This window comes from Galendromus occidentalis, unplaced genomic scaffold (assembly GCF_000255335.2).
Source record: "Galendromus occidentalis unplaced genomic scaffold, Mocc_1.1 scf7180000077488, whole genome shotgun sequence".
Classification (NCBI taxonomy): Eukaryota; Metazoa; Arthropoda; class Arachnida; order Mesostigmata; family Phytoseiidae; genus Galendromus; species Galendromus occidentalis.
Genome location: NW_003805476.1, coordinates 1,700,141 through 1,721,107, shown reverse-complemented (window position 1 = coordinate 1,721,107; position 20,967 = coordinate 1,700,141). Strand labels below are relative to the sequence as shown.

The 20,967-nt window shown below is 51.0% G+C and overlaps 3 protein-coding genes across 3 annotated transcripts; 1 reads left to right on the top strand and 2 right to left on the bottom strand.

Annotated features, from left to right (window-relative positions):
• Nucleotides 1–175: 175 nt before the first annotated feature.
• LOC108864593 (neurogenin-1-like) lies at nucleotides 176–802 on the bottom strand. Its single transcript, XM_018640577.1, has one exon. The coding sequence runs from the start codon at nucleotides 800–802 to the stop codon at nucleotides 176–178; it is 627 nt and encodes a 208-aa protein (XP_018496093.1).
• Nucleotides 803–5,114: 4,312 nt separating this feature from the next.
• Nucleotides 5,115–13,720, bottom strand: LOC100909276 (uncharacterized). Its single transcript, XM_029112294.1, has 20 exons — nucleotides 13,648–13,720; nucleotides 13,192–13,561; nucleotides 12,892–13,094; nucleotides 12,524–12,769; nucleotides 11,789–12,349; nucleotides 11,532–11,708; nucleotides 11,223–11,444; nucleotides 10,439–10,711; nucleotides 10,065–10,334; nucleotides 9,636–9,950; nucleotides 9,074–9,460; nucleotides 8,390–8,920; nucleotides 7,848–8,205; nucleotides 7,211–7,669; nucleotides 6,719–7,028; nucleotides 6,511–6,614; nucleotides 6,233–6,432; nucleotides 5,746–6,123; nucleotides 5,336–5,608; nucleotides 5,115–5,227 (listed from the first exon to the last, which is right to left on the bottom strand). Exons 1-20 carry the CDS (start codon nucleotides 13,718–13,720, stop codon nucleotides 5,115–5,117), a joined length of 5,823 nt encoding a protein of 1,940 aa, XP_028968127.1.
• A 3,541-nt stretch (nucleotides 13,721–17,261) lies between these two features.
• Nucleotides 17,262–20,738, top strand: LOC100906228 (uncharacterized). Its single transcript, XM_003746101.1, has 5 exons — nucleotides 17,262–17,333; nucleotides 18,646–18,677; nucleotides 18,829–18,948; nucleotides 19,030–19,152; nucleotides 20,481–20,738. The coding sequence occupies exons 1-5, from the start codon at nucleotides 17,330–17,332 to the stop codon at nucleotides 20,595–20,597; spliced, it is 396 nt and encodes a 131-aa protein (XP_003746149.1). The 5' UTR covers nucleotides 17,262–17,329; the 3' UTR covers nucleotides 20,598–20,738.
• The last annotated feature ends 229 nt before the right edge of the window (nucleotides 20,739–20,967 follow it).

Sequence of the window (20,967 nt, the reverse complement as noted above, 5' to 3'; positions counted from 1 at the left end):
TTATTACTTGCTCTCCGAATCAGAAAATGAATATTCATCCTTTATGTAACGAAACGATGACATTTTATTCATGTCGCCCAAAAGTCACAGAACGCTTGTAAATTTTCTACCTAATTGTGAGATCCCAGACATATAATCGGTCGATGGGTTGTCGGGAGTCTCTCGCCTCGCGAGGTCAATAAAATGTGTTGTCGAAAAAACATTCTGGAGAGCTGATGTGTTGACTGTGGCAGCTCTCGCTGGTTGGAGATGAGGGATTTGAAGAGCAGAACGAGTTGATTTCGGGGTAGGATGTCTCAGACTGGAAAGCTACGCTCTGGAAACTGCTCGAGCTTGATGTCGCGCTCGAGCAAGGCGCCAGTCGGTCGCTCGAGCCTGAAATGTGTCGCCGAATCGTTTGCTTGAGTTGGGACGTGCAGGTCTTCGTTTGCGATCCCTGTAGCGCAACGGCGGCGAGGAGTGGATTGATGCCGGTATCCGGAGGGCTCTGTCCATCCAGCATCTTCAAGGTCTCTGACAATGCGTATATGTAGTTGTGAGCGAATCTGAGCGTTTCGATCTTCGTCAATTTGAGAGGGTCTTCCGCTTCACGATCTTGTTCGGGCGACACGTTGCCGTCCGCTGCCGGGAGGCAAACCGGAAGAACGGTCCGCAGGCGGTCGAGGGCGTCATTGAGGTTGTGCATGCGGTTCCTTTCACGATCGTTGGCACGGAGTCGTCGGCACTTCTTGACCTTCTGCTGACCGCCTACTTCGACTTCAGTGGACCGATGCAGCCTTTTCCTCGACTCCTGTTGGGGCATCGTCTTCACAGCGGTCAACTGACCAAGGTGAGGTTCTTCACAAAGGAGCATGATTCGTTCACAGGAGAGTGTCACACAAAATCTAACCACCGGTTGTGAGAGAGCGCAATTTATGTGCTCTGGGACTCCAACCCCCGGAGGAGAGGATGAACAGAGAGGGGAATCCGGAGGCTCGGCCTCCGAGTCGCGGTGCCCCAATGACATCGAAGAGTTTCGTGCCATCTCGATACGATCAATCCCCGGCCCGACAATTAGTCCTATCAAGGCTCAAGACCTCCCATATCAGAATCTCGTACGAATTGGTTCATCATGAATCATGAGCCCGTTCCTGGTTGGGCGATCTGCTCACAATCAGTCAGACTTCGTTGCTTACTTCAGCGAGTACGCAGCGGACTTCTGGATCTGTGACGGGCGTTGGGAGAACAATTGATTGTAGGTACACTCTGCAAGATGAGAAGCTTCGGACAGGAATACCCTCTTATCTGACTTTTCCGAGGTTTCCATTAGGCGAGCTCGCGAAACTCAAACGGATCTGGATGCCGAAAACTAATATCATAGTCGATGCCGCGGCTGACAATAAATGACTCCATTACCGAAAACCAGCCTCCCGTCTGGCTTTACGGTCCACTTGAGCTATTTTGAGGAATACTCTGATGGCTCCATTCTAGAGAAAGTCATAAATTAAGCGGTGGTGGACATTCACGCCCTAGTTTGGGTGACCCTTGCCGCGTAGGTGCCTTTTTAGTGAATACCACAAAAGCCTAAAGGGAAAACCGCAGCCATCGACAGTCGTTGCTCGCAGCTCGATTTGACTGCAGCACAAAGCACTGTTTGCATACAACAACACCACCGCCGGTCGTTATGTCTGAGGAGGAGCAGGAGACCTCGTGGAGAACGTTCCGAGCCTCGGCTGCTCTAACTCACTCGGTTAGACCACATCGATCGCGCTGGACTTCGATCCCGCCCGGACATTGGCTTTAATCAAACCGCGGAGCCGACTTCTCGGTCTCCATCGGTAACTTCTTCCTCCGGTCGCTCCTTTTCGATCGCTCCGAGTCGCCTCGAATCGGGAAGTTGCCGAACGAGGTTCAGAGAGTGAAGTTTATGGTGCCTATCTGCGTTCAAAAATCAATCGATGACATTGTAGTTTGCGAAAATCCGTCGGCCCGCTTATCGTGTGTGACATCTCACGATCTGGGGGTCATCGTAATCCCTAAGCTAAGTCACGGAGAGAGAAACGCGTTCGGAATCCGGCGTATGGGCCACCTACCCAGATGGAGAGATGGCGTTCTAGATATCAAAGATGTATTCGACACTTCAGAGGCGCGAGATTTCCCGCTCCCTCCCTCCCGTCGGTGGGTAGGCAGACTCATTCGTAGCCAGCGATCCGCTGGCTGCGTGTGTTGTATGTCGTCGAACGACGTTACGAGCTCACGATCAACGATTCGAGGTCCGAAGACAAAGCAACGAGAGCCGAACAGACCAACTTGCTCGAGACTGACGATGTGACTGAGAGTTGCGATTTTCGTCGCGTGTTTGCGGAACTCATCGTAGCGGTCTCTTCCTTGTTTTTGAGGCACCATCCTCTTCGTCAGTCAGTCAGCCGAACGATCAGTCGGTCGGCGGCTCCGTTCAGAGTCATCGATCAGGATCAGCCTACGAGGCCCTTCGAAAATCTCCAACAACTCGCTTGCCTTCGGAGTAAACACGAACACGCGGAGTTCAGAACGCCAAGGCCGTCGGAAGTCTGAGCGGTTAGAAAAGCAGCCTCGTGCAACTTCCGGACAGATACGCTCTCGATTACCCGAATATGTCTCCGATCAAAAAATTTTACTCTACACTTTCTTTTTCGAGTGGCTGAAGAATATTATTTCCCCATTGAGACATGAATTCGATCGTTCGGATTTTCTCCCATATTTCTCTCAAAACCAGAGCGAACCTCGAGAGTTGGAGGTTGTCCGACGAGAAAAACGTTTTGCAAGGCTACTTTTTCTCCCAACGTACACCGTAGACTATTATGCACGCATGTATGCAGGGTGTCGCTCGCCGGAGAAATAGACTAAGCACACCGACCGTTTGTCGATCGTTTGTGTACCGATCGTGTCTCGTGTCCCTCTTGTTTACGGGGACGGACAAGCGAATGTAACAAGACAGAAATGCGAAATTCCAACTCCGAAAGCTTCTGGATGAAACCTTGGATAACTCGTGTGACTCCACTCGAGAATCGGTGAAATACGACCGAGATCTATTGAGCACTTGGCTTCTGTTGCTGTTCAGACCGAGGAGGAAAAAACATTCCGCCAAACAAACAAATCGATTCACGCGACCGATTGTTTTGGCCATTCTCGGAGGCACCTCGGAATGTGATCGGCCGGCGAAACTTTCTCCCTGTCGAGATGTCACTTTTCACGACGACGAGAAAGAGAAGAGCCTCGCGAGTGAGCGGGCAGAGATGTTCGACTTGGCGCATGGATTCTCGTTGGGCAGTGGATTCTCAGGTTCAGCGAGGCTTGCAGCGTATCCGCCGTCGTCATCCGCGTGAAGATCCAACGCCTAGGATCAGCGGCAGATCCAGGTTCCGACAAGCGCCATCGCATGCAAATGAGCTCAAAAGTTCGACCCTGCGAATCATGGCTTTGCTTGAATGGCGTTCGCGCGCTCACGGGGAGCCCGGAAGGAAACTTTCGATCTTCAAAAGGCGGGATAATGTGCGGAGGAGCACATGGGTGACACCGGACCCGGAGCGAAAGAGTTTTATGAGAAATTCGATATCTCCTTGTCAGAGGGCCTCGCGTCAATCAGTCGTCCAGTCAGCTCCGGGCAATCCGCTCGTACATTGTTGGACGATGTGCTTTTTGTGTCTGCACGTTTGTCTTCTGCATGCACTTCAAGGCTCATCCTCTTTCATGATCTTCATGAGGAGTGTATTGGGCTCCGCGCTCGACTAACGGACTTGCGTCGACTCTGCACATGCAGGGACGCCGTGTTTTACAGGATCCTGGCAGCCGTTCGCGTCTGCAGGACATTTGCAACATGCTGCAGCAACACTAAGCTCAGAGAACTTCACTGCGCATTGTCGGGCGACAATATTAGCGGTGGCTTAGACAGCGACCGCCATTGTGAGAGGCTCTCAGTGGAGTTGAGTTAGGGCCACTGTAACTCCGATGTATGCAAAACTTGGATTGGATTCAAATTTATGACTCTTGAGTTGGTCGGTTGGCGCTGTAAAAAACAAAGTACGGAATTCTTGCGCCGACTCGTCCATGGAGTAATGGACGCTGCGCCAAGCATGATAAAAACTCCGAGCCTAAAAGCAGTTTTTTGTTGGAGGCATCGCATCGAGAAGATACGTAGTCTCCCTCCGCATCGATGAAACATCGCCGGATTTTTTTCCGATCATCGCTGTAGGCTCATCCTCTCAACAAAAAAACAAGCCGACAAGGAAGACTGATTCCCGGGAATAATTCAGGTTAATTATTCAGAAAACTCGCCCATACTTCGTCCCAGTCACGGGTCATCCTTCCATTCCACTCGGATTCTGGTGATTCGGTGTTTCCACGCACATCGAAGTGTGATGACACGGCATCCATCTATCTATATATAATATGAATAATGAATAATACTATAATGAGCGGACAGGAAAGCTTTTTGTATGAATCGTCAGTTGTAATTTACACATTGATGAACAACATGATGATGTCACCCAGCTTGAGGGGCTATCGCTGTGATGCGATACTATCGAATGCTCGCGGAAGCGCGACAGGTCCTGAGTTTCAAGGTGAATAAGAAATGGTTTCCCATCGTCGAAAATATCATAGCTGAAAACCTCGACATCTTGTATTAGACGGATAACAAACTCCAAAAGTTTCAATAAGAATCCTCAGGGCTGCTTGTCCCCCTCAACTCCATGAGCTCGCTGAGATCTGCACGGTTTTTTTCGTTTTTTTTCTCGACCCCCCCCAACCAAACCAAGTTCCACCAAGCGAGACAATAGAAATTCCTAAACCTTCGTTAGCCTTGAAATAAGTTACGGAAACGAAGACCTTTTCGACCGAAGCTCAGAAATCGAGACTCCTCATGGCGAAAAACTGCATGCCATCAACATGAAATCCGGAGCGAGTCTCATTGCAGCAAGAACACGTGTACCTAACCTACCGAATGATACGGATGGGAGCTTTATTGCGACGGAAAGCCGAAGGAGTCTCTTACGGTATCCCGACTCAAACTAGCTAGCGAACAAACAAACATAGTGTACAATCGTTTATCCTGAGTTTTCATTCCTCCCTCCAGCACCACAGTTGCGGTCCGTAGATCAGGGTGGTGTTTCGAAATCGCCGTAGACCTGTCGGAATGAGACCTCCGAGGTTCCATATATGATCGGAGGACGTGGCGAGTGCAAATCTCGAGTGCTGTTATCCTTCGAAGCTGAAACCGCGGAGGAAGATATTATTCCCGCAATTCACACCAACAAAATATCTCGTTCGGTCGCAGGGGAGCGACAAGCCGAGTTTTTCTATCCCTTGAATTTTGAGCACTTACTGGACTGCAGGTACTGATAGTTCATCGGATGGGATGGCGCGAGGAACATCTGTGGATTTGTGGGCTGCGAGCGCAGGCTCTGAATCAGAGCTCGACTCCGCTCGAATGAGTTCTTGTGCCATCGCCAGAAGAAATACCCTGCGCAGGCGAGACCGATGTGCACCAATGACACAATGAAAGCTGTCACGATCACAGTCGTGTGCGTATCGCAAACGAAATCTTCTTCGTCTTGGTACACACTTGAGCCAGTTATGACTGCGGGTATCTCTGTGGACGGAAACGACTTGCATGAAAAACTATAAAAAAACTCATTGTCAGTCAGCTGGAGAGAGAGTAGCTTTCGGGGCTGCCCTCTTCTCAGCGAGTGACGGACCCGGAGAGGATCTCGAATCTTGAGAGTTCACCTTTTTTCCGGGTCCTCGATGTCTGGAACGGGGTTTCTCGATTCCAGTTCCTGTCCAGCACCGACTTCTGCTCTTCGTTGACGACGATAGCTAGAGAGAGAGGGACTTCTTCTTCTTTGTTATCGTCATTCGATATTTTGTTGTCTCTGGGCCCGTCCACCAAGTCCGCCGTGTGGCTCAGTGCTCCTTGGTTCCATTTGGCCACGCTGAGAATTTCCGGCGCTTGTGTGTTGGAACCAGCTCCAGATAGGCCGACGTCGCCCGCAGTTATCGGAGGCTCGGGTGTAGAAGTTTCGTTATCAGTCGAGTTCGAGAAGGGTGAAGTAACCAACCGCGGCGGTTCGGGAATGTGCGGAATCTCTCGAATGAAGCCCCGGTCTGTTGAACAGGTCACATGGAGTTAGCGCCTCTTAGATTTTCGAAAGAATTCTCCTCTTCTCAGAGAAGGTAAAATTGAACTCTGATCCGGAAAAAATGGAATACTCACAGACTTTGGGACCGGTATGATACGACCAAGGCGATGGGTAGCCCTGTGGGAAGGGGCGGGTGTATCGGAAGTACGTGTTCCACTGTGGCGGGACGTACTGCGCTCTCATTGGCGGCATATGATGCAGAGGGATCTTGTCGCGAATGAAATTCATTCTCGGGGATTGGGGTGGCGCTGCTGAACGATCTCGACGCGTATCTCTGCAATGACCATTTATTGAGAATCGTTCCAACCTCTCCGATTTTCGAATGAGCTCTGACCTCCGGAGTTCCACTCACAGAGTCACGTGGCTCTCGACTATCAGCGGAGGAGCTCTATGGTGTCCGCGGACGTCCACGGTCGACTTGTCGGAAGCGGAGTCCGCTGCAAGGGGGTCCGTGTCCTGGAGAGATACAAAACAGCGTAACTTGATGATTTATTCCTACTACTTCGAGGCGAGGAGAAAGTTGAATCGGACCGTAATTCGCGCAATCACTCGCCGCTAACCTCTGGGAACATTCGCGCGTAGACCTTTCCGCCCCCCATTCCGTAACCGCCGTAAGGCTTGTGAAGATCTTCTTCGAGCGTGAGAGACGCGTTGGAGATAATTTCATGGGAAGCGGCCGCTTCGATGGTTTCGTTGAGCGAGACCGGCTTCGCGTCGGTATCGTTCGCCGGAAGCGGCTCCGTGGAAAGGAGCTGGTCTTGCTGGAGCGTGGTTCCCGAATCGTCCGTGTATTCCTCATAAGACTCTTCTTCGGTTTCGCTTTCCGTATGATCGCTCTCGGTCGCGTTCTCCGACGCCATTGGTTTCAACCTGGCGATATGAGATTTGTTGTTCCATGAATGTGCTTGCTCTACGGAGATCGTTCGGAATCCGTGCGAAAAATAATCGTAGATCCTGAGGCCTTCATGCGAGATTTGATCAACGACAATGAAAGGAGCAGAACATATGCAAGAAAGCGGAAAAAGAAGGAGAATCGTGAAAGGATTTCTCACGTTGCGGTTTCGTTTCCGTCGACGTTTCGTCGCTTCCGACCGAATGAATCTCTACTGTTGTGGCACTTCACGGGCTCGCATCTCTCCTGACAGAAGCGGATCTGCACCTCGAAGTTGACCACGCCGGACGCGGGGAAACGGAAAGCTTTGAATGTTGATCGAAGAACCCTGAAATTATTGAATTCCGGCTCGAGCGCGGGGAAGACTGTAGCGCTGACGGGACAGCCCCGGTCGTCGATCAGGAACAAGGACTCCCCCGTAGAGCTTCGCGCGTAGAGATTCCGTGCGAAAATCCCGAAAGCCGACTCGGGATCCCGAATTTCTATAACAAGCGTGAGCTCATCTCCGAGACCGACGGCACTGGCATCGTGTCCCGAGTGGTCAACGATCCGCATTCCGACAGTCGGGGGTGGGGCAGTGTTGGCTACGATCGAAGAGAGTGTGGGACGTACACCGGTCCTGCGCAATGAAAATAGATTTTTCGGTCAGCTTAGCTCAAATCGCCCGAGAAGATTCATTATGAGGGATATAGGGTCTTAATATAGGGTCCTTCGTCCCGAATCCGGCTTCGCTTTTCTGGTTGAGGTCCTTATCGTATCGGCATCGAGCTCGGGACTGTTCACTGGTGCACACTTACGTGACATCGAGTCCCGGACCTCCTCCGAACGAGCCAGATATACTGTTTCTCGCCAAAGTCGACGCTAGAGTAACGGTTTTGTCGCTCGCTTCGAAGGAACAGACAACGCGTATGTTCCTATCGGTCTCGGTCATGATAACAGGATGCTGTTGCACCATGACCTCGTTGACGTATTTTCCAGGTCCTTCCGTCGTTGTCCCGCACCTCGTCCCCAGAGAGATGGGATACTGCATCTGATTCTGACCGTTTCCGACCACGTAACACTGGTTCGGATTGTTTCTTGAGTAGATGCGGCCGTGGAAGGGGGAGTCGAAGTTCAGAGTCAAGATCATTTCCTGCTGATTGCACTGGACGCTCACTGGAAAGGACAAATTATCTGTACATACATATCTGAACAATAAAATGATAAGGATAATGTCTCCTCCGCGTTATAGGTCGGGTCTTGAAGAGGAAATTCCCCGCGGAGGCGAGAGGAATCGGTGGTGTTCGGTATGAGAAAATTTCGCGGCAGGAAGACTTCTCAGCTTTCGCCTGGATCATACCTTGTTCACAGGTACCCTTCTCGCTGAAGACGGAAAATCTTCGAAAGATCAGTCCGCCCGCTCCGAGAGGATAACTTGAGAGGTCATCCGAACTGAGCGCACAATCGTGATGTACCGTTTCGAAATTTATCGATCTACACGGAAACCGTCTTTCGAGGTCGCACAGTCTCTGGCACTCCTGTATGCTGTACGCGTGCGTGAGACGATCTATAGAGGGCAGGAAGCGATCGAGGGTGTCTTGGTAAATGCAGGTGGATGCTGACTCGGCAGCGCAGAGATTTTCCAGATAATCGATGTCTTCATTGGTGTTCTGCAAGGTATTCGGCTTGCTCCGTTTGTTTTCGGAGAATAGGCGACACAGTTGCCGGCTTTGTTGGTAGGTCGCTGATTTGCAGATGAAGGACTTCTCGCGGAGACAGTAGTCCTCACATTCGGCCCTGCGACGAATTCCGGGAAGTTCCCGGTCGGGAGTGAGTTGCAAGTAGCTATTCATCGTCCGCTCGAAAGTCCACAGTTTGTTGCAGTGTCGCTCTGGAAACGATTTCGGTACTTCCGATAAATATTCCATCTCAACTCTCCAGAGTTTTCTCGCTCGGTGTAGCGCCGAAGGGATCGCTCATGATATCCCGACGGAGGTGGATGCGCGACAATAGATAAATTCTCCGATCTTCCCTCTCGACAAACCTTGGAAGCAAACTTTCTCGAAGTAGGCAGAGTTTGCTTGGACAGAAAGCCCGTTCCGGTTGTCTTCCGCGGCCACGGTCAGCCATGACGCGATTTGGAAATCGCCGTACTCGACGACGAAGGAGCGACATCGATCTCCGAGTCGTTGACATTCCGAAAACGCGTCATTGACCACTCCGACTGTGGCCCTGGTCGGGATCCTCTCTCGTGGCGCAAAGCGTAAATTATAACCGATTGTTTTCTCGTACGTGTACTGATCGAAAGCACAGAATGTGGGCAGATCGTTCGTGGGGTATCCACCGGTGTGGATCTGGTTGGCTGGCGACGGTGGACGAGGGGGATACGTGCTGCCCGAAGGTATGCCGGATGGTCCTTGATTATTGCGCCCTAGGGAGCAGGAATGCGCGAACTTCAAGGCGGGAAAAATCAAGAACAGAAAGAAGCAACGAAATCCAAGCGAAGCAGTGAGAGGGACAGAAATATCGATGAATGGTCTCATTAGAAAGATTCTTCCCTCTGTCTCCCAATCGAAGACGGAGCTTGAACGGCTCCAGGACGACACCATGGAACGTTCGCTTACCATTATAGTCGCCGGAAGTACCCGAATAGTCGGCGCAATCTTTTTCGGCGTACAGCGAGCGAGATCTGTGTTCGAGAATGCCCGGCGATACGGCTTGGCGGTTATCAGCGCTCAGAAGACACTGAGGAGGTCCGAGACTTCCGTTTTCGACGTACGTGTAGCTTCTGCAATTGAAGTCCACTTCGCGATTGCATTCGAGCTCACAGTGGAATGTCGAAGTCACTCCGTGGACCACTCGCGTTATGTGGGTCATGTAGACATCACGCTGGATCGGGGTGTACTTGCAAGCCGCCGTGACTGCGATAGAGAAAAATTCAATCAATCGAATGCTCATCAATGTCCTCCGGAGCCTTCCTCCCTTGTGATTTTCTCGAAGCAGCGACTCTCCAGATGTCGGCATCGGACACTTACGGACGGCGCATTGATTCTCGATGTAGTTCATCCCGCGAGCGTAGCTGAGTCGTGCCGATCTGTGGGAGCGGTCTTCTGCGAAGAGTTTACACTCTTGCAGATTCACGTCAAATACAGCGGATTTGCAGATGAAATTCCGTTCTTCCACGCAGCGTCTTTCGCAGTCGTGCATCGATATGTATCTCGTGACATCTCTCGGGTAAGCTCCGGTCAGCTCTTGATCCACGATCCGTTCCGTGGCCCACAGTCGACCCCCACATGGGACATTGGCTGCCGATGGAAGTAGAGTCAGCAAAAGCGTCCGTTCCGAGTTTTCCGGAACTTCGTTCCTGGGCCTCGGAGAGTCTCTCAATTATTCCAGTCGGACGCCCTACCTCGCACGCAAATGCCTTCGAAGTACGTTTTTGCAGGAGCCGGTCTCAGATGCGCGGGTGTCGATCCGCGATACGAGCCGGATATGAAACACTCGTGTCGCTTGTAATCGATGGTGAAACTCTTACAATCCTCTCTCTGCTGACATTTCAACAGACAGTCCTTGGTCATGCCGTCTGAGGGCGAAGTCAAAAGAATCTGACCCGGTCGAGCCGCTGACTCATGGCCGGATACGCGAGCGAACGTGAGCTTTTCGCCCGCCTGACATGATTGCGCTGAGGAAGAGAACGAGACTCCCGTTAATTTCGACCCGACCAGAAACGCGGTAGTCTAACCAGTTCTGCCCGCAGCCGACAGATAGTCTCCCTCAAACAGCCCGTGCCCGCCGTATCCCCGGTGTGACCCGATTCGGTTGAACGCTTCGTATCGAACACACGCATTCACGATATGCGGAATCGACATCGTTGAGCGCTTTCGAATGCAAGAGCGGCAGGAATAAAACATGAACGTGACAGCTGGGAAAAAATGCAGAGGTGCAAATCGATCGATCTCGATCGGTGAAACGATCTTTCCCTACTCCTCGCGTGAATCCACACCTCGAGCTCGCTCAGATCGAGAGCTAGGAGACCTGAGTGAGATCTGTGGGGAAGTGGCTGAGAGACAGCGACTTTCGGTTCAAATGCCATGCACGGGACGGACGACCACACGGAGGCTTACTGCTGTTTTTCGTAGAATGGATCCTGAGAGGGAGAGGAGATGCAGGATACTGCCTAGGCTGCTCTTTACCTATGGGCGGGTAGAGGGTGGAAACCGAAGATGACGGACTCGGAAACGACGCGGGCTCTCTGGTGGCGGATCCCGTCGGGATCGTGTTCAGTCCGGTATCCGTCGGCAGAGGGGATATTGTCGAATGCGTTTGAGAATTGTCATCGGTGCAAGCGCGTTCGTAGAAGAGAATCCCTGGTCTCGAGTTCGTGCTTCCCGGTCCCGCGGAGCTCCGATCGTCACCTGTGAATCGGCGTTTTACGTAATGTACCTGATTCGGTTCGCGTCGGAGTTTTCATCAGAGAATGATTTTGTCGAAACTCAACCGACCCGATATGAAACATTGTCCATTCGCGGGGTAGTACGCGTAGCTCCGACAGTGGAAGTTCGGGTAAGTGGTGCAAAACGATTCACACGCCTGCTCTGATACGATGCCGGTCGTGGCGACGACGTCAGTGTAGATCGGGTAGGCATCGGCTTTCTTTTCGTAGGGGCAAGTTGGTGACTCTGGAACATGACGATCACGTCAACATGCGCGCTCTCTCTGGAACGTTTCGCGGTAGAAGAAAACCGGAGACGCAGCTCACCTTCTATGCATTGATTTTCAAGGTAGTTTATCCTTGGGTTACTCGTCTTGATCACACCATCTGCCTGAGTTCGTCGGTCGTGTCGACTCAGACGACACTCCGCCGTGTCGTCGAAGTACACGGCGGACCGGCAATTGAACGTTTGCTCGTTCAGGCAGTGCTCCTCGCAATCCCTTCGGCTGAGAACATGCGAGAAGCTCTTTTCGTATAGCGTCGGAACCAACTCCATTCCGAGGACTCGTTCGAAAGCCCAAGCTTTCCCCTGGCAGGCGGTGGCGAAGTTTCCTCTGAGGCAGATTTTCTCGAAATAATTCTCCCCGGCTCGGGGGCTCAATTCCTGTGTTCGCCCTTGCGAGTTTCGGTCCAGTTTATCACATCGCATATTTTGATAATTAACGCTGAATGCCGGACAGTCGAGGCCAGCGCTGTGACAGTACTGCCGGCACTCAAGGGTGTTGCCCAAGGCTCCCGGACTGGAAAGCGGTATTGAGGTCCGGGCCGCGGAACGCATGACGAATCCCGTGATCTTTTCGTAGGTGAACACTCCTAGCGTACATTGCTCTGTTCAGAAGGAGGGTTAGGTCCTTAGACGTTAGAGCTCGTTTTGCATTAATATTTCCACCTTATACGAGGCAAGCAGAAGGAACAGGAGACACAGAGGGGAGCGGGACCCCCGAAAGTCGTGAATATATTTCCTGAACGGATCAGACTGAAATATCCGGCTTCCCTACGTACCTGTGATACATTTCTTCTCTCCGTACGCTGCATTCGTGGACGCAGGCAAGCCACTCGGACCCAACGAAACGGTGTCGTCTCCGGAGAGATAGCATCGATTCTCCATGTAGGAATACGCGCGACAATTGAATGTTGTCTCACGATCGCACTGTGTTTGGCATTCGTCGACCGCAGATGCGAATTGCAAGAGGTCCATGGTGACAACTCCAACCCCCACCCGGGTTTCGTATCGGCATGACGTCGGCGCTGATTAGAAAAGCATGTTTCGTTGGACTGGATTTCGGAAGGACCCAAACACAGCGCGAGCTCATGAGCGACCACGAGCAAGATTAGAACTGTGGACTGCATTCGATGCTGTAAGCTCTCACCTGTTGCGGAACATTGATTTTCAAGGTAGTCTCTCGAAGAGCCAGGAACTTGTCTGAAAGCCTGAGGTTGCGATCTGCGGTCTTCTCGACTCAGCTTGCAAACTTTCTGCGCTTCATCGAAATCCGCCGAGCGACATGTGAAGGTTCCCTCGAGCAAACACATCTTCGCACACTCCTCCTTATCCTTCACATTGAGTTCTTCTCTGGAATTTCGAGGAGAATGGGAAGTTGTTGAATCCCTCCCTCGACCACAGGTTGCCGTCGCTCGACATCCACATGTCTCTCGGGAGACTGTCTCACCTATGGACGAATCCGTCGAGGTATGCTTCTTTGACTCTGTCGAAAGCCCAGAGCCGATCTCCGCACAGCTCATCGAAAGTGTGCTTTTGAATTCCTCGGAAACAAATCTTCTCGAAGTAGTTCAAAGTGGGATTATCAACGAGGAGTTCTCTTCTGCCCTGTGACGTCACTTGGAACGACGTACACTTGAATCCGACGTAGTTGAGTGAGAAGGAATTGCACTGTGATTGTTGTTTACAGAGGTTTATGCAATCTCTCGTGAGTGCGGAATCTTGCTGCTGGAGGATCGTTGTGCCCACAACTTGACCTCCGTAGCCCACGCCAGTGGTCTTCTCAAAACTTTCGATCCCTCCAAAACAGTTGTGCTCGCCTGAAAACCGGATCGATTTCGTTTCTGTTCCGCGGGATACGCCGAGAGATGAAGCAAAAACGCTCACGCTGTCGATGACTACGTACCATTGGCAAAGAGTGTGGAGTGTGCGAAGAAATACAGGAGTTCCCACCAGATACAAGGACTGAACAACAACATTTTTCTGGAAGACGGCAATTTTCTACTTTGAGAATGTTCACGCAACAATCCATGACCTCCGCGCGCCGGACTCGATTACTTGGCGCGAGCTCGGGTAGGAACATCAAGCATTGACCGGGTCTGTCGGAAACTCTAAAGTGGCCGAAATATTTGTTGTTTCAAGAAGTCCGCGGCGGACTTGCGAGGGGGGGGGATAGCGACGTTCCATGGACTTCGCGTGACATCCCCACCGTGAATAGCTATTATTACGCAGGCAGCCCATTGAAGTTTGATGACGATTCTCCCGAGCAGAACATCCAAACAATTGAGATCTGAGCTCAGATAACGGAAAAAAATGCCATGGAAGGCAAGCTTCAATTTCTCTGAAAATCTGATTGATTGTGAAGGGAGCAACGCCTTAGCACTAAGTTGGATTAGTGACCATTGAAGGTCTGTCCGTCAAATGGCGAAGTTTCGTGGCTGGATACAACAACTCTTCACCACGGAGTATGCGGACACAGGATTCCTTCGATCCGCTTCTCTCATCGTTCATGAGAATTCCGGGTCGATGGGCCTTCTGGACTTGGACAAAGATCTTCGTGTTTAGTCTGAAGGTCGATCGAGTATTAATGCCGGCTCCGTATGGATCACGCGATTCTTAGCGACCGGAAGGGGCTCAGTCGGATATTTTCAAACTTCAACGATAATCTTGATTTTGACGTCGAATTCTCCAGCTCTCGCTCCCTCGTCGGATTTGAGGACGAACGCGGAGAAATCCACGGGCTCGATATTCGAGCTACCCACGTTTTCCCCTGAAATTCTCCCGAAGCCAGATCCTAGCGAAATGTACCGACTTCGGAAAAGGATAACCTCTTCGGAAGTTATTACATCAGCGAAGCTCGTGGGGCATAGGTCGAGCTTTCCGGTACGATCGACTCGCGAGACAATTAATTTATTTCGATGCTCACCTCCGGGTATTCACGAATGCCTATCGAACATGCAGCGTGACTTCACTCGAGTGTTGAAGATGTTCATGATGAGAGCAACTTTCAGTATCCGGCTCTGAGTGGCACAGCAAAGAGCGTCATGTTAACTTCGTTCTCACAACTTTCCCGCGTCTGTCGTTCGAGATTCTTCGTCCCGGACACTGAAGATTCCGAGTAGCGGTCCGGCGTCCGAGGAACAGCTTTAGAACCCTCACCGATGCAGACACGAGTCTGCTCGAGCACCGATCGATAAAACTCTCCAATGTTATCCACGTCTGGAATTTATCCGATCGAAAGATAATTGAACCGACGGAGGTGATGCACTGTCAACTGAGGCCTGAGGTGAGATGATGCCCGGCCACTGTAATGACGCGGTCGTGTGAGTCGCACGGTGGCTGGATGGCTGGCCGGTCACTGGTAGACCCCTCACCTCAACTTCCTCTGGGTCAAAGCAGGCAGGCATACTGGCCGGGTGGCAGGTAGGACATTCAACACAGGATGCGCTTTGTGTGATCCGTTCGAAGGTGATGCCGAATAGTGGAGCGGTTTTTCTATTGCCTCAGACCTGGAAAACTCACGGGCTAATAAGAGCCGGGAACCCATCGAGATCTTCACGCTTGGAAGCTCCAAGATGAGAAAAAACTCTGGGAGAAATTCCGATCAAGATTCCTCAAGTGAAACTCTTCGATTTTTTTTCCTGGCGCGGAGTAGAGGAGACTCCGAGTTCGAACCCTCTAGAATCCGATGGAACGAGCCGCTGCTGCACCTCTCCCGGGGAGCTGGACCGTTATTCTGTGCATCGAATACTCCGTCGAGGGGATCTTGCTCAACTTGACTCTGCCCCACTGTGCGGTCATTGTTTCAATGGGAGGCAACAACTTTCACTCGATTCCAGTACCTCGTAATGCGCACTTTGTGCAATCGACGACGACCACCGAGAGCACAACAGCAGCCCCGTGGACACTTTCCATTGAATTACTTTCCGACCAGAACGGATTATTTTCCTAGACTGCCGTGTATTAACCAGCATCAGGGCCAGGGAGACTATACGACATTATTCGTGAGATCGGCATACATCGTGGTATTCAATGTCCTCGGTTCCTGAAGCTTCACGGAACTCTGACCTGAGTCTATGATCCAATCTTACGGTTTCGTCTCGAGAGATGTGAAGTTATCCCGAAAATGGATTTAAGTCTCGCATTTCACCGTGTCTTGACTGTCTCTCGATTCCCGCGTAGCTCATCTCCTCTTCATCTCGAAAAGTCTCATCCCAAGGTTCCAGATCGGCTGATCCAGACGGGTATTTGACCTGATCCGCGTCCGGGTGGGAGTTCTCAATCGCCTATTGTGCATTAGCTGTCGACAGAATGAATGCCTGACCGTTTTGAGCTTGAAATAAATCGAAGGGTCCGGTAGATCGCAACGCTTGTCGGGGTCTCGACTTCTGATGTTAGTTGCCCTAATTCCGAGGCTGCTCCAGAATTTCGCCGCCGCAAAAATGAACCGAACAAAGCCGCGCCGCCCGCGACGAATCGCCGCAGCATAACGCGTCTCGGAAATGTCACCCATGGTTCGTGGTGTGCGGAGCCGTCACTGGCGCTGCGGTTCACCCTCTTCACGACGCGGTGGTGGGAAGAGAAGAGCGGAATTCACCTCGAGACCGTACAATCCCATGGATCGAATTCACGAAGGAACAAAGACAAAACCAGAGAAGGAACTCGTCTGATCGGCGAAACTGACCCTGGTACATCCGGCCACGGCATATTGATTGGTGGTTCCCGATATTCCCGTCGACATATCAATGAGTAGCCGATCTCAGCAGAAGAACCTTGAACTCTACGGTTGGAAGTCGGGCGTCAGCGCTCGGAAAACGCGGCTATGCCGAAATTCGGCTAAAAGCGAAGCTCAGTCCCGTTTCCATTCCGCATTCAGAGGAGCCGTATTCAAATTCAAATATTCAGAGAGAGAGAAAAACATGAGCAATGACAACTACAAGCTTTTCTTCTCTAAACAGGTGGATCGTTTTCTCTGTTGCCGCATTCGGGCACAGAAGTGTTTCCCGCCACCATCGGTCACGTTTCAACCAAGTTTCGGAAAGCAACGACTGACAAGGCCATAGAAATATCGCTGCAATGAATTCCGCTGGGCAATTCCGGGACGGTGGGGGGTATCGAGCGCTACGAGCTCATGCGGACTCTCATATATGTATTTGCGAGAGAAGTCTCGGTGTACGCATGCCTAGCTTTCTCTGGGGTTCTCGTGATCGGGGTTTCTTCTTCCGATGAACCTTTGATGTCGATGGGCTCGAATATCGGAATCAATCCTTATTCCGGTCCCTACCGTCGATGTAAGAGGGGCAACAAACTATCCCGAAGTCCCGGATGACGAAGTCATCGAATGAGTCCATCGCCATAGTCGGCTACGATGGAGCAGAAGAGGCCAGAAGGGAATGGTTTTGGCTTCCCGTTCCTCGCGATGAATATTCTTCTGCGCGACCGTAAGCTTCAGTGGTCATCATACGGCGCATGCGCGACGAGGGAGGCTCACGGACGACGCCATGACGCTTTCTGAAGACTGAAGACTTCGGTCAGCTGCGAGATCTGCCTTCGTTCGTGAACAGTTCCTTCAAGAGTGGTGAATCAGAATGAGTAAGTTGATATTCCGTGTTTTTCACGCTCACTCTCAGTGAGTTTGGAGAAACTCGATACGAAACAAGCAGTCTTTCCCCATCCTGATGTGGCCATCGAGAAAACTCCGAGCGGACGGTCTGCTGGGGACTTCGACGACCCCTGTGATCGACGCTTATCTCGAGTATCAAAAGCTGTGATGACAACCGCTGAGTACGAGACGGCCAAGAACGGGAGAAGCATCTTTCGTAGTAGACAGATTAGTTGTAATATCTTCCGTGATCGGGGCTCTTATTCTTCCAGGGACTTCCGAAACAGAGTCCTAGTCTCGCTGCTGCGTAAAAGTTCACGAAGTGTCCTGGCAGCATCATAAAATTAGAGCTTAAGATCACTCATAAAGAATCATAGTCCTGCGTGTTCCATCGGGGGATTTGATTGACTATGAATCATCCCGATAAGGGTCGAGACACGGTGAATGCCATGATGCTCCCAGAAGCCTATCTTGTCGGTCGGTGATTCTCTCGATCCACCAGGTCAACGAGTGGGAATTGAGTGGGAAGTCTTGGGCGCTGGTCTCGGACATCCACCGGTCAGTCCATGGATGGCGATTGTAGTCGAAAGAAGTCAGCCGGCGTCGCTCGCTCCTTTGTTCTTGAATTTCGGATTTTCGTCGGGCCCGCTCCGGTATCATTTTCTTCTTCCATCGATTCTAGTCCATGGATTGGACATGGATCACTCCAACGGCTCATCGACTCGTTTGCCGTCAGCTCGAGCGGCCGGACGAAACTTCTAGTTTGCAAATGCTTGGCAGCCAGGGGAAAGGCTTTCAAAGTATCGAAAGCAAACTCGGCTCCCGACAACAATGTCACCGGATCATCAGGTCACCGAGCAAAGAGACTCGAACAGCCCGACAGATCGATGCTGTCGGGATGCTACCTGTCTGCCGATACATGGAAGTCGGATCTAGTTCAGCCGGCGGCCATTCAGGATGTCGTCTTTATTCCCTTTCGCGGGACTTAACCACACGTTGTGACGAGCTGCTTTGGGTTCGATTTCCAATGAACGGAATGAGCGTGATTTCGAGGGGATGAAAAGTTCCCCCAACTTTGCTCTACACCGGTTCCTTTTGTTCAGTGAACATTCTATCGAAGCGCACTTCCACGTAACTTCCGAAACACCTTAATGGGCGACGATTAGGAAATCGGGCCGCGGTTTTGTTGTATCCGTCCCGAACTCCAGCCAGACTGTCGCTCACTATTCAGAATGTCGCTCACCGGAACATGACGGCAACGGAGCCAAGCGACTTGAAGTAATTTGTGAATATTTTTTACAGGGAATATGTACGGACTGCTACTCCTCATGGGAGTAAGTACCTGCTTCGAGTCTTGACGGAACCATTTGAGCAATTCGAATCTCTCGGAGTCCCGCCATACAGACACTCCTCTTTTCTGGGAAATATTCTCTCAGAGGGTGTCGAGAAACAGTCAACTCATTCGTGCAAACACTTGAAATTCAGGTAGCCACCATCGCTTTCGGTGACCTCGTGCGGAAGTCGATCGTCTTCGATCAAGACACACCGAAAGTCTTCTACTGTCCCCAGGAAAAGCCACGAAAACTCGATAAGCTCGTGGTCAAGGTGAGCAACGAACCCTCCATCGGAATCGTAGTAATCTAATTACCAGTGTTCCGGTCATTTACTGATTTTCTTCAAATCCAGGCCAGACCGATAGAGAAGCTGTGCGAGTTCCATGGGAAACCTCTGCCGAAACTATACGAGAGCGATTGCTACAACGACGTTGACGAGAGCGAATACGCCTGTCAGGAGAAGAAGCGCATCATGGTGAGTGCTCGACTAGTTTTAGCCAGAGCGTTCGGATCACGTATGTCCTCACGATACCTCTCACGTCATGGTGAGAACAACACGATGGTGCTCAGTGAAAAGAAAACTTCCGTGGTGAGGCTGCGTATGTGCACTCCGCATGTTGGAATTTCGCGATGTAGAATACCGAGTTTCCGACGTGAAATGCAGTTTGGCTCCAGTAAAATGCAGTTGTTCCGAATCGGTGGCTTCTTCCAGAAGCTTTGTAGGACTGTGCAGAGGGACATGTCGCGCTTAACCTACCTGTCGGAGCATAATACGGAACGGCTTGTTTCCATTAGGCGGCTCGCGACAACTTCCAATATCGTTCCATACATCGACGCAATGGCGATGATCGCCCCGCGAGGGGGAATCGCGTCGCTATGTTCCGCGATAGACGGGCGCGATGACCTCGACCCATTGTGTCACATGAAACGCCCTTTGAAGTTGAATTTTCCGCTTATAATTGGCTTAGGGTCCGTGCTCGGGTTTTCAATAGAGCCGATACCATGCCCTTTCGCGGGCGTCTCTGAATGAGTAGCTCATTGAAACATGAACATAGTCTGTGCGGAGTTCCGACCTCTCAATGTCGTCGGCTCTTTGATGAAGTTCGCGCCGTACACGGAGTCTGTCCTTCACGCGCTAAACAAACAGACGATTTGAATATTCTTCATTCCAAACTGGATGACTTGCCATAAATCGCGTGCGGCGGCTTTCGGATCGAGTATGACCTATTTTTCGCGAGAAGACAGCTGAACCCCGAGCTGGGTAAATAAGCTCTGATGAATTTCATGACACATGATACAAACTCCTCAGATGGTCACCGACGCGGAGAGAAGGGATGGATGCACTTTGCGGAGTTTCACTTCATACAATTCAGATCATGCACTCTATCCGAGACTCCGTGATCGATCTTGATCGAAATCTCCCTTCTGAGAGCCGAAGGTTTCTGGACCCGAACGCAGAATGAGAGCCAAATGGAAATTATCTATCGCAGTCGGCGGGCTCATTCAGATATGGTTGCTCCAATAGACGGCCGTATGAATGAGCACATTAAACCGCGACGGCCGGAAACGGGCCGGAAGCTGGGAGCGAATCCGTTGGAAAAGTTCCGTCAATTGACTCGAATTAATTAGAATATGAAAACGGAGAAGGCGAGAAGCCCGATCGAGCGACTCATCTATCCTGTTTCTGAACAGGTCTTCAGATCATCGTCGCATCGAGCTGGCGGCCAGGAGAGCATCGATTGCTTGTCCTTGAGCTAATCCTTGATAGCCGTATATCGGGAAACTAATATTCATTCCTTGCAGAAACGCATCAAAAAACTCGAAGAGGCAAAAGCTGAGGCGGAAGCTCCCCCGACTCACAGGCAATCGAAGAACAAGAAGGTCAAAGGGAAGAAAGTCAAGCATCACAGGGGTTATTAGAGAGAAGACGCGTCCGCCAAGATGGGCGAATCTCTTGAGAATAGTGTCCAAAACTGAAGCTTGCCAAAACCATCGAATGTAATCATCATGAGCAGCACATAGGTTTGGGAAACTGCCATTATGATTATGAGAGTTCATCATGTATCGCATCGGATGTCCGTTGAGACTTTATTTATTTCCCTCGAACCGTTATCGAGGTACTTCCTTCTCGATAACTATATCATATATCATTGTGAGATCGACTCTTCGTAAGATACCTTAAAGTAAGCAATATTGAATAAAACGATTCTCACATTCCGTGTTGTGCATTTCCTCCATCCCTTTATTCATTCAGAGGAAGTATTCTCTTCCCCGCCGATTGATTAACTCA